This window comes from Rutilus rutilus (genome assembly GCF_951802725.1).
Source record: "Rutilus rutilus genome assembly, chromosome: 3".
NCBI classification, from domain to species: Eukaryota; Metazoa; Chordata; class Actinopteri; order Cypriniformes; family Leuciscidae; genus Rutilus; species Rutilus rutilus.
This window is the reverse complement of record NC_140211.1, coordinates 56257844-56271063: the sequence shown is the minus strand read 5'-3', so window position 1 is coordinate 56271063 and position 13220 is coordinate 56257844. Positions and strand designations below refer to the sequence as shown.

The following is a 13220-nucleotide window of genomic DNA, read 5'->3' as shown; positions in this document are numbered from 1 at the left end:
GAATGGTGCAAAGGATTGCCTGGAAGACACATTTTGAGTGCGCAGTCTTCTTGCGTTGCATTTATTATGTCCTTAGCAAACCTCAGTACTCAAGGTGGCCATTGAGTTACTTTCAAAAACCACTGCTTTTAAACCAGATGCGTTATCATTTAGGTAGCTAGCTTTAGACATGACAACAGTTTAACTGGTTCAGCAAGAATCTCCTCTCGTAGATTACCTTATCCCCACTATAGTGCTCCTTGTGACAATGTTGAGAATGCAACACATGCTTGCGCTGCTTTATAAATTGGTTTTGACATTTTATAGCACAATGACATGTGAAATCAACTTTGGCATGGTGGAAAATTGCCATTCATATACTTGCATAAAGTATGTTTTGGGTCTTTATCTGTGTTAAAAGTGCGTAAAGGCACTTCCATTAAGTAGAAACTCAGTATGAATTCCTAATCTTTAGGGTCGTATCTGCCAGCGGGATACCCTTTCTCCCCTTACGGCAGTAAAATGGGAGGTGGAGAGGAAGCAGAGAAATCTCGCTCCAGCCCCACAGTCAGCAACAAGTCAGCTTCAGAGTCCAAAGCCTTGGACATACTACACCAACATGCCAACCAGTACAAGAGCAAATCGCCCACCGTTGCCGACAAGCCCTCCCATGAAAGGGAGCGAGGAGCAAGCGACCGAGAGCGGGAAAGAGAGAGGGATCGAGAGAGGGAGAGAGAAATGGATCGGCCTCGATCATCTCCCTCCCAACGCCTAATGCCACCCCACCACCACCACCATCATCTAGGCTATCCCCTTGTAGCCGGGCAGTACGATCTGTCTTACGCCACAGGTTAGCAGTACTTTTTTACATTAACTTGTAAAATAAAATATGAATATTCTGATTATTTTGAGATGGTTGTGGATGAAGCTCACACAGTCTGTTCAGACTCCAGAACATAATGAACTCCAAAATCTGACTGAAAATACAGGGGGGGAATGGAATATGTATATATTACAAAATAAATATTACAAAAATGTGGGTTTAATTGATAATGAATGAGTTAAAGTCACGTGAGAGGAAAGAATGCCTCCATCGCACTATGATTGTGTATGACTGGTTTGTGCGATAAATCCCGCCTCTTGTTTTCATACTTGTTTGCAAATCGGTCTGAATGAACAAAATCATGGTGTTAATGGGAAGACTAATTAAAATGTAAGTAAACAACTCAGCCATTTAGATATCACCGCTTTTGTCACGTCAAAATCAAACTTGAAATAGACTGAAAACATGAACTCTGTGGGAAGTGTTTATCGAGCATGTATGTATGTATGTATGTGTATATATATATATATATATATATATATATATATACAGTGCTATGCATAAGTTTAGACACCCATACTAAAGTTGACTAAAAAGAGGAATAAAAAATCATCTTTTGGAAACTGAACTTAATGCCTTAATTTAAAAAATTAGGAAAAATCCAACCTTTAAGGACACCAATTTTCTTTGTGAATGAATAATGTATTGTAAATAAATAAATGTTCTTCCTTAAAATACAGGGTGCATAAGTTTGGACACCCCTATGTTAAATTCCCATAGAGGCAGGCAGATTTTTATTTTTAAAGGCCAGTTACTTCATGGATCCAGGATACTATGCATCCTGATAAAGTTCCCTTGGCCTTTGGAATTAAAATAGCCCCACATCATCACATAGCCTTCACCATACCTAGAGATTGGCATGGTTTTATTTCAGTTACCCTAATAGCTAGTTTGATTTGCATTGAGAGATGATCTTATGGAAAGTACCCCATGCCAATCTCTAGGTATGGTGAAGGCTATGTGATGATGTGGGGCTATTTTAATTCCAAAGGCCAAGGGAACTTTATCAGGATGCATAGTATCCTAAAAAAATATATAAAAAAAATACTTAAAAATAAAAATCTGCCTGCCTCTATGGGAATTTAACATAGGGGTGTCCAAACTTATGCACCCTGTATTTTAAGGAAGAACATTTATTTATTTACGATACATTGTTCATTCACAAAGAAAATTGGTGTCCTTAAAGGTTGGATTTTTCCTAATTTTTTAAATTAAGGCATTAAGTTCAATTTCCAAAAGATGATTTTTTATTCCTCTTTTTAGTCAACTTTAGCATGGGTGTCTAAACTTATGCATAGCACTGTATATATATACCGCCTTATTTGAGAAAACCACCATACAGCACTGATTTGCACTATACTGTGCATTGTGACCTTATGTTTAATTATGACATTGTTATAAATTACTTTGTTCCACACTATTCAGAATTTGATTTTTTTTTTTTTTTTAAGATATGGGGGAAGGGGGATATAATATGAACCAGGCATTTCTTTATGAGATTTCAAATGGCTCATCTGATGTGTTTAGGGGGGAAAAACAACAAAATATTGCTGCTCATAAAACTGTGCCAATTCCACAAGGAAACTGAGCGTAAACAACATCTTTACTGGATGTTCCTTAATTGCAGGCCTTTCATCGTCAGCAATTGTTGCCAGTCAGCAAGCCTCAGCCCCTTCCCTGTACCCACCAGGACGGAGGTGAGAATGGTAAGAGGAAACAAAGATCAAGGAAAGTCAGCAGAAGTGATGGATTGTGGCCAAACAGAGAGTAAATCGCATAAATCAGTCAGTTATGACAGCAGCACGTGTATCCCCATTTCCGCTTTCATGTCATGCGTAATGTAAAAGCTTGTTTTTGATATCCAAGCTTACACTAAAGCTTCTGTAGACCTCCCGTCTGTTTCACGGCAGCATGATTATTTAAGGACTCCTAGACTGAGGCTAGTGTTTTTAGCATAGCAGCATTGCTAACACTCCTGTACCGTTTCGACAAACGAAGCCTATGCTGACCTCTGGTGGAAAGACATGTAATAACATCAGGGAAATGGGGAGAGTCCATTGGATTAGGCATGTTTAATAATAAATATAAAAAAGACTAAATTTACATTGATAATTAATTAATTAATTGTTTATAGATTTCATTTGAAAGCCAAATCATAGATTAAAAATATGCTGTATTCTGACCAGTTGCTTCTTGTGTTTTCTTTCTTTTTTCTTTAGGGAAACCTGATTGTCTCGCCCTTCTTTACAATTAATCATGTGACTGGATCACATGGGGAAGTATATGGAGTTCATTTAGACATCAGTTGAATGGTGTTTCTATATTTTTAGTTTTTCTGCCGGAACGTGTGGCAGATTGATGTTTTCCTAGTATCCGTACCTCGTACCCCACTACAGACTGAGACCAGGTTTAAAGCCATCCCGCCCTGCTCAAAGCCCAGCTGGCCACTGAACTCTTGCCTGTGAACTGGCGAGGAATGATCGAGAAAGCAAGGACTGTCATTGTACTCGCCCGACGCGGGCTGTGGCCAGACTGAGGCGAGGACTCGAGGGGACATAAGAACACAAAGACTGAAAATAGTTTTATCACACTGAGATAACTAAAGTTGTTTCCTTTTTTTATTTTAGTTGGCATCCTCACTGAAAAAAAAAAAAAAAAAATCGGTTTGACCCACGGTTTTTGAATTGCTCTCTAGATACCGCTGCGGATAATATCTAGCATTGTCTCATAACTCTGTCTTTCCGCCCTTGGTTCCTAAACGGTTCTCATCGCCACATGCCTCAAGACTGCTCTTATTTTTTCTTTTTTTTTCCCATGCCTGGCTTCTCTATCATCAGCATGGTTCTGTGTGACAAAAAACTTCAGTTCCAACAACCAGTAAGTTATAGCACTCTGCTTAAACTGTGTAGGAGACAGTCATGCCGTTTTATCGGGACGCGTTCAGCACTACCATCCAGCGTCCACTTTTACAAAAGCATGACTGTCCGAGATACTTCACTTCCAGATTCATTCACGCGACATAATTTAAGTGAGCACTGTTCCGCCACAGTCTTTCAGAAGAACATCAGCGGCTGAGGTCCGTTTACTCCAGGGAATTCACTTGGTTATCCTTCAACTTGAATCCGAATATCCTCCTTGGCTACCTTACCTCATCGCGGACAGAATTTCCGATTTATCGCTGTGGTTCTTAAAATGGATGTTTGTTAATGTGACGAGGTATAGCAAGTTCTTTTAGAGAGACGCTTACGTGGTGGCCGTTCTGCTACAGCATTATGGGGTGCGTGACACCAGAGGCCCAGTAGTTTCGTTCTTGCATGGGGCCTGCTCTATCCCTGAACACTTATTGTGGAAGTGTTGTGATAACTCCAGCGTGTTTTATGAAACCAAGTGAGCGTTTGACCCGAACATGCTTTCATAGCCCATCATGCTCTGTGTATTTCATGTGTCGTCCAGCATGGTGTACTATAGCACTAGAAATGTGACTTTAAACGGTGTCTCCTCAGGCAAAGCAAACTTTGGTTTCGCACCAAACGCTGTCGACTCTCTTGGTTGCGCACACTATGTGATGTCTGTATATGATGTACAGAGGGACTGTTTTAAAATGCAATCAAGCGACCATCTGATTACTTTGATGTTTTGTTTTCAACTCTGTCTCTTGGGTGTGCTTTTCTTTTCCTGTTCGGTACTGTCCTCTCTGCTTTATCTGCCATGGCTTTGTTTTGGCTTGCTGGGTTGTTGTTTTTTAACATTCAGTAGATCCTCGAAACCCTCAAATAAGTCTTGGGAGTCTCTTAATCTAAAATCTGGACCAGTCATAGCTCATGGTGGATCTCAGGCGGTCTCCTGGTCATTTTCTGCTGAAAATGCTGATTTTGGGGTCACGCGTTCAAACGAGCAGGTCGATTTTAACAGGCTCTGTTGGAACGAGACGACTGACAGGTGTTCGGAGGATTATGTTGACTCATTCCCGATCTCCCATGTGTAAAGTCACAATGGAAAAAAGCACCATGGTACACAGAATGCTAAGAGAAATGGGCTGTTACACATCCAAATATGTAATTTGATATTAGGTACATTGGGATGTTTGTGCTGCACAGAACAACTACTTTCAAACCTGAACAATTATTTTTGACCTTCGTGGTTTTTGTCAGTTAAGAAAGATTCTCAGTACATGAAAATTGTCACGTGCATTTCATTTCAAATGGTGCTGTTGACACGCTGTGATTTGTTGGAAAGAGGACGCAGTGCGCTATTGCATGCTTTACGTCATTTCCACGATGGACTAACACCTCTTTCCTGTCGCGCTTCATCCCAAGTGTTTCTCAAAAGACAACTTATCACCAAGTATCAGGCCCCGGTACTTAAAGAATGTTTACATTTTTTTTTTCATTTTTTTAATGGCTTTGTTTTTTTTTGTTTTTTTTTTTGGCTGTATCACCCAATTCCTCCTGTTCTTTCTTGGACTGTTCTCTTATGTAAAGTGTACATTACCACGTTTCTTTTTTTATACAATACTGTAACTTGCCTTTGTACATTTAGGCAAAAAAAATAAATCTTTTTATGAGACAATCACATCTGTCCTTGTGTGGCTCTCTCTGTTCTGTTTTACAGTCATTGAAAGAAAATCATTTGTATGTTGTTGTTTTTTTTGTACATTTTCTTTACTTTTACAATAAAGGTGGATGTTCTTATCCTTCAATCAGATGATAGTTTTCAGGTAAGTAGGCTACATTTAATTATAACTGCGAGTTAGTGATTGGGATTTATCATGGATTCACTGCATTAACGGCCAGCAAAGCAACGTAGTATCCTAAAATTCGAATAGTATTTTATTTTTCGAATAATAATTACACATCGAATATTAAGAAATTCGAATATTCATGCACATCCCTAGTTCAAACAGCCACAAAACACCGTCTTCTCTCTGTCTACTGATCTAATGCGTTAACATTATGGGAAGCGCGCTATCCAGACGGGATTTAAACTGTCGACTGAAGACCCAAGTTTGGTTTAAAGATGAAAAACGTACCAAGCACAATGTCCTCTCACCATTCCTGATTGTGATTTCTAACACAACGTTCGGCGTGATATCACGGCTGTCCGAGCAGAAACGACAGATTTTCGCCTCTTTCCGTGTTTAAAATCATTTGAATGTGTAAAGTGGCAAGACAAATCACATCTAAATGATAAACTTTCACTCTATGTTGGCTAAACTTAGCAGTTAATCCACGAATAACGTGCGTGCTGAACCGTGGGGCCTGGGGCCTCATTTATAACCGTTGCGTACGCACAAAACAGGCCCTGAAAGAGGCGTACGCCACTTCCGACGCATAAGTTGTGATTTATAAAAACAAACTTGACGGGAAAATTCGTGCACCTGCACGCAAACTCTGACCCATGCGTACGAACGTTTTGGAGATGGAGCAGTTTGGCGACACCGATGGTGAGCTGGAGTTAAATGTCTTTTTGGTCACTTTTAGACAGAAAATCTAAAGACATAATACAGAAAGATAATACAAAATATAATTTCACTCACCAAGCCTATCACTTGAAGCAAATATCCATCCCTTCTTAAATGTCCACGCCAGCGAGCGCGTTGGGCCGTTTAGTGAAACTGACGCAAATAACAGTTTAAATAAATAAAATAACGATTTAAACTATGTTTTACTTCTGATATAAACATTTAGATTAAATATGCCATTCAAATTAATGGAGTTTAACACTTAAACATGAAATCATTACTGAGAAGTTACAAAAAAAAATTTATATTCAATCAATAGAAATATTTGTTGTGGATGCCATGTTTTTGAACACTTTCCTGCTGTGTTTTAATGTTTTAACCACAGAGATTTTATTCGTACGCCATTTTTGGCTTTCGGGCGCACGTACACTTTTAGTAAGGTTCCTACGCACAGTTTTATAAATGAGACCCCACCCCTAATAATGAATGAACACACATTCATATAAAATAAAATAATATCTTAGATGGAGAAAAATCCTTCTCCAGTCAGTAAACGTGTCCCTGTCCCCAAAAATGCCAAATATGTTGATGCTCAAAAGCGCCTCCCTCCAGGTTTTCTGTTGCGCATCGTTCATTTTCACCACGCATGCGCACTAGTTATGTTTATAAGACTGACAGGCTCAATAAATTGCTGGAAATATTTCAAATCCTTCACCGTTAAAAACCTTGGATGCATGAAATTCCAAATCCCTAGCATTTTAATTCACTTGCCTTATTGCACTAATGCTGTTAGACAGTCATATGACAACAATAAAATGTCTGAAAGGGTCATTGTTTTGAATCATTTGAGTATTTGCACAATAAAGCCCTTTCAGCTTGTGTAAAGTGCTTTGTCTGTGACAAAAGGAGCTTTTTATGTGCAACGTGATGCAGCAGTGGAGATTATGCGGGATGATTTTGTGGATTGTGAATGTAAAATCTGATTATCGCTGGGGGGAGGAGGGAGGGAGGGAGGGAGACAGGGAGATGCGGCGGCAATGACTTTTCCTCTGATGTCCTGCAAGGGCATGGAAGTACACTTCTCCTCTTGCTGCTAAGCAAGTCTGCATCGGACATCTGGGATTTCATGGGATGCACTATATACGCAGCCAGTTCTGAGGCTCCTTCAGCGGAGGGGCCTGAGGCACAGAAACGCCCCCATGGTCACAGCAACAGGACCTGTCGTACCCGGGACCGGTGAGGCTCAGATGCATTATAGCGTGTGAACTGACTGTTGACCTGTGTCTTTTATTAACGCTGAACTTTAAGCTATTAAAAAACCTCAACTGTCAGAGATTTATTGCCAAAATGTGAATGTCCCCAGTCATTTCAGGCTGTTTATGTGTGCTTTAGGCTATGCCTACTTTTACATTTTCACTTTGGATTTCATTCATATGCTTTCTTGTGTACATCTGTTTTAACTTAATTTGCACAATCTTAAGGACCACTATTTGTTATCTTGTTTTCAAATTAAGATCAAGGTATACTATTACCAACAACTGTTGTAAAGTAGCCTAGCAGTTATATAAAATGCTTCTGCCATGAATTAAAATAATAATAGGCTGCTAATAATACTAACAAAATTATTTTGAAATGGTTTCTTTATGATAGTAGGCTAGGCTAAGTTATGAAGCATTTCAAAGACAACAGATTCGTTTTTATAGACGTCTATGGACATTTACTTTTGTCAGTCGTTGTCAAAACTGTGGACTAAAAAAATAATTGGGTAGTTATTCCGATTCTGCAGCGTGTCAGTCAGTGCGTGTAATGTGTGTGTGTGTGTGTGTGTGCTGGAGTAAATCCAGCGGGAGTTCCAGGAGCTTCCTAATAACACGACGAGTCGCTAATGCTGCTGACGCTTCAGCTCTCATAAGACCTCACACTGACTACATAACGCTCACGATCACACTTATGACACTTTACATTCATAAACACGGACTATTGTACCGCCGGTAAAGATGTTGTTGTCTTAACACTGACTCACCTCTATGGGACACGTCGAGCGAGGGTTTGGATATTTCCTCAGGTAAGTGTCTGTCAACGGATCTTTATCACTGACTGTTATGACGCGTTTTTACGCTCATCAGCATATCGTAAATCCTGATTTTTTTTTTTTATGTTTGTAAATTTATAACGCTATTCTTTGTATTATATTACCTTTGCATCAAATTACAAAAACAGCTACTGCTGTGAGGGTGTTTCAGCTGTGGAAGCAGAGCCGGCCCGTCCATTAGGCGACATAGGCGGTTGCCTAGGGCCCCGCCTTGCCAGAGGGGGCCCCTGGATCTGACAAATACTATATTTTATAAATCGTTAATTAAGAATAATACTGAGAATTCACTCAGGTGCGTGCATCTCGACTTTCGCAGTCAGAGAAGCCCGACGCATTGCATGGACCTGACTAATCATGATACAGTTCACAGAGACGGTGAGTATCTAATAAATTACCCAGACCTACAACATACATACAAAGGATAGCTCTGTATAGTTCAAACATGACAAATTTCCAAAAAAGATAATAAATACATAACAATAGAACGAATAAAATACGAAAACATAAGAAATATACACAGTAGCTCCTCACATGCTAATTTGCATAATACCGCCCGAGATATAGTGGGAGACCTCGAGTACCGTAATTATCACAGTATTCACACACACGGATTCCACCACACTTCTCTCCAAAATGCTCACGTTTTAGAAACAAGAGACTTTTTTTTTTTTTTTTGTGGTTCTCTTACCCTTTAGTAATGCTTAATTTCTTAGGCCTATATGAGGCATTTTGCATGACAGAAAATGTGCTGTCAAAAATAAAATACCAAATATTATAATCTCTATGGTAATATCGACTTCACATATTTGGATTGCCTCTTGTCTGTCATAACGTCACGAAGTCTCGTCAGAGTCGTAGTCACAGCAATGCTATTTTTAGTTAATTGAAATAATAATGTTAAACTGTGGTAGAAATGGCATCCAAACGCCATCTTTCTGGATCTGAAAAAAGGAAGAGGAGAATGGTTGAGGAATAAAGACAAGCTCAAAGTAAAGGTGTACGTGTTCTTCTGACTTCTATAAATAGTGCGTTATTTATTGCTGTATTATTAGTTTTACTAATAAATGTAACAATGCCCATGATCGCAGACAGACAGACATGGAAAAATTGGGCCACATTCAGCATGTTAAGAATTATCTACCCATGCATTTTGTATAGATTTTAATCCTCTGATGAAGTTATCGTGGTTTTTTTAAATTAAGGTGGACCATCTCAGACCTCAAAATGGCCGTTTTACCCCTTTTGATAGGCTATTTATGCAATTAATTTATATTAACAGTCTCTTTTTCTGCAATTTCTCAACTGAGAATAATGGTCATTAATAATCACTATTATAATTTTGAGCAAAATAATTGTGATTATCAGTTCCATTATTATCATGCAGTCCTAACCCACCCCATCCATTCTCCCTTCCCGCTAAAAACAGGTTTCTCCCTCTTTCCAAATTAATATTTAAACATTTCTAAATAATACAAAACATTTTTATTATTGTGATCATCAGTAAAAAGTTAAAATGTAGTAGCCTACTGCATTTCTAGTCATTATGCATAATTACTACTGCATTTACAAAAATACCTTTAATTTATGCTTTATTTTATATGCTTTATTTTTTATGTGTGCTTTCTGTTTTTTATGTACTAGGCTAGGGCTATGCTAAAAATCTCTTAGTTTCTTAGTGTTTTTTCATATGTACGTTGAATGTTACACTTTTATAAACTTATATATTGAGCAATCTATAGCCTAATTTTTTAAATATATATATATATATATATATATATATATATATATATATATATATATATATATATATATATATATATATATATATATATATATTATAATTTATGTACAATTCATACATTTTATTTAATTTATTTGAGTTTCATGTAAATATTTTTTTCATTTTTGAATGCTACACTTAATACACATTTACAAACTTAAATATTGAAATTGTCGTATCATGTGCTTTCTCTTCCTTCATAAAATTGTTATGAGAGTTTTTTACTCCAGTGGGGCCAATTTTCATGATCTTGCCTAGGGCCCCACAACCCCACGGGCCGGCACTGTGTGGAAGTGATGTCAAATTGACATCTTTCTCTCTTCTGATTTCCGTTTTCAGTATCTGTCTATATTTCCCCTCTTTTTAAAAGTTGTGAAAACACTTATTTTGCTATTTGAGCAAATGGAGCACAAAAAAATAATGTAGTCCCCCATTCACTGCTATATAAGTTTACCCAACTATGACGACGTGCGCTTCTAAGAAACCCACGAACATAGTGACATACTTTTTAATTCACATATCTAATGTGCATGCAAATTTAAATTGTTTAAAAGGTTTAAATAGTTGTTCACTCTGAGAATATAGATCAGATTTAGTTTTTCTGAAACATTTTAGCTGGATGAAGATTTTTGTTACTTCTTGTTTCAGAACGTTGAGAAAACTCTAAAGTAATGTTCCCATAATGTTTACAGAAAAATTATGGAACGTTCCCTTAACATTTGTATAACCAAGATTTTTTTTTTTTTAATAATTTCAACATGCAGAAATACATTTTTTACACATTTTAACAAAACGTCCTTGGAATATATTTTTATTAGCTGGGAATAATAAAATTTCATTTCATTTCGTTTTCATTCCTCTCTAAAATGAAATATGGAGCTATCCTGATTAAAGTCTATAGTCACTGTAGTAGGTTTAATACACACTTAAATACCACGAATTGTTCCTTTAGATTGTGCAGGATATTTTTATCACACAAAACATTTTAACTAGTCAGCATCCACTACAAACTGTATATAAACTGCTGTGTGTTTATAAATGGAAAGGGCAGTGGAGCAGGCCAAGAGGAGTTAAGACTGAGTTAAGACGTTTATGTAGGTCACTTACAGCGAGTCCACTTAACTCTTAACAATAATACATAACCAAATGTGATGCATATGAGAGTTCAACATTTTACCACGACAACCATAGTTTTTGACCAAAATTCCAAAAGTGATGTTATTAACCAGTCAAAAATAAGGTGACACCTCTCATGAATTTATTAAGGTTTTACAGTAGTAACAATAAATGCAGCAACTAGGGTGTTTTTGGCAGAAATTATGATTACCATTAGTAGGCAATATACCAGTAGACACCATTAACCAGTAGAAATGTATCAACCTGTAGAGATTTTGGAGTCTCGAGGACTCTATCGTGGTTAAGCTGATGTGACGTTGCTGTGCTGAGCGGTCAAGAAAGCGTATTATTTGCCTGTCTTTTTTGCGGATTTAAAACAAGTGATTTTAATAGCAGCAAAAAACAACTCATTTTGCAATATGCGCGCGCTGTCGAGGGCACATAAAGCCGCTGCTCATAAAGCACAACTGAAAAAAAAACTGGATTCTTATTGCTGCCTAATTGGGCTTGAACTGTTCAATACACTTATGTGTCAAAATGCCCAACTTTGCAAGTATCCTCACACCGTGTCCTAACCAAACGTGCACGTGGCGCCGCGACACGCGATAAAAGGTATCTTTTATGTTAAAGCTACACTGTGTCATATTTTAAGTTGATTTTTAGCAAAAAACACTTTCTTTCAAAATTATACATTCTCATTAATGTGTAATCACTTCAACCAACTAAAAGTATTCTCGTAAGTGTATAATCTGCAATTTAGAATACATATGAGCGAGTCGCTTGAATGACGGAAGCCATGTTGCGCCTCCGTCTTGAAAATACATTAGACAATTAATCAGAGTTTTTGTCCTAACCAGCCGCGACTCGCGATGATTCTACTTTAGAAACGGTTTCTATCTCTGCGACGTCGCGGCTGGAACAACAACAGAAAGTATGATAATTTCAGGTACTTTTTATGTGCTTTAATTAATGTTAAAAGCGTCTGTGTGAGTTTGAATATCATTTTGTGTGTCTTTTGTAGCCGTACAAACAACAATTCACCTCAGATCTTCAAAATAAATAAAAGTGAACAAGAACGTTCAAACTGTCAACTCATTGTTAACAGACAAGTGTATTCTGACAATTGTTTCAGTAACTCAGTTGCCTATGCATTTTTAATAATGTTAAAATGGTGTAATATTCATGTATTTGATGTACTTGCGAGTGCAGCGAGCTTGCCGAGGGAGCCCGCCCATACGCTCTTCTGATTGGCTGTGATTTGTATCGCGTCCTGTAGTCCGTGTCTGGTGTGGACAGAAAATGTATTTGCAGCTGGAATCTTATCGCATCGCGTCTGGTTAGGACACGGTGTTATAAACACAGTAATCAAAGTCTTAAGTGAACATAAACATTTGAGAAAGAAAATGCATGTGAATCAGTATATTGGATCTGTGCATTAGGTCTTAAAGTGACAGCAGCCTAATATTCCTGCTGTGTTGATCAAACAACAAAAGATGAAGAGAAAATCATTCACTGCTCTGGACTGAATCACTTTTGTTACATTAATAAGAATAAATGTATATTTAATATACACAGTGAAAATGCGGTGTTTATTTATACATTTGATTACTTTATACATTTTTCAGGTCTATTTCATTTGTCTCTTTGTTCTATTGTAGTTTGTTTTCCTAGCCTAGTTTCTTTGTTCACTGTTTTACTTATTCCGTTTAATTTTTTGCAAAAATAACCATTGTGATACATCTTGTTATTGTGAAATAAAATTAGTCATAGCTGGTCATATCTGGATTTTAGTCATATCGCCCACCCCTAAAGTTAGGAGAGGAAGTGTTCCAGTAATGTCAAAATGAAACAGAGTTGTTGTCCTTATATAAACCTGCCTCTGACTGACATAAACCACACAGGTGTTTTC

At 37.6% G+C, this 13220-nt stretch overlaps 2 protein-coding genes across 6 annotated transcripts in view; both read left to right on the top strand.

Annotated features, from left to right (window-relative positions):
• Nucleotides 1-5435, top strand: part of znf609b (zinc finger protein 609b) — a 54508-nt gene extending 49073 nt beyond the window's left edge. The window contains exons 7-9 of one of the 2 annotated variants that reach the window (XM_084405063.1): nucleotides 455-829; nucleotides 2490-2568; nucleotides 3082-5435. In XM_084405063.1, coding sequence (XP_084261189.1) covers nucleotides 455-829; nucleotides 2490-2563 — 449 coding nt within the window. In that variant the 3' untranslated portion in view covers nucleotides 2564-2568; nucleotides 3082-5435. The remainder of the gene's footprint in view (nucleotides 1-454; nucleotides 830-2489; nucleotides 2569-3081) is intronic. The other variant, XM_084405064.1, reaches the window with a different exon arrangement.
• Nucleotides 5436-7374: 1939 nt separating this feature from the next.
• The window catches only part of gramd2aa (GRAM domain containing 2Aa), a 30000-nt gene continuing 24154 nt past the window's right edge, over nucleotides 7375-13220 (top strand). Inside the window, exon 1 of one of the 4 annotated variants that reach the window (XM_084405079.1) lies at nucleotides 7375-7559. In XM_084405079.1, coding sequence (XP_084261205.1) covers nucleotides 7450-7559 — 110 coding nt within the window. In that variant the 5' untranslated portion in view covers nucleotides 7375-7449. Of the gene's footprint in view, nucleotides 7560-8119; nucleotides 8389-13220 lie in introns of those variants that run through there. The other 3 variants (XM_084405077.1, XM_084405078.1, XM_084405080.1) reach the window with 3 other exon arrangements.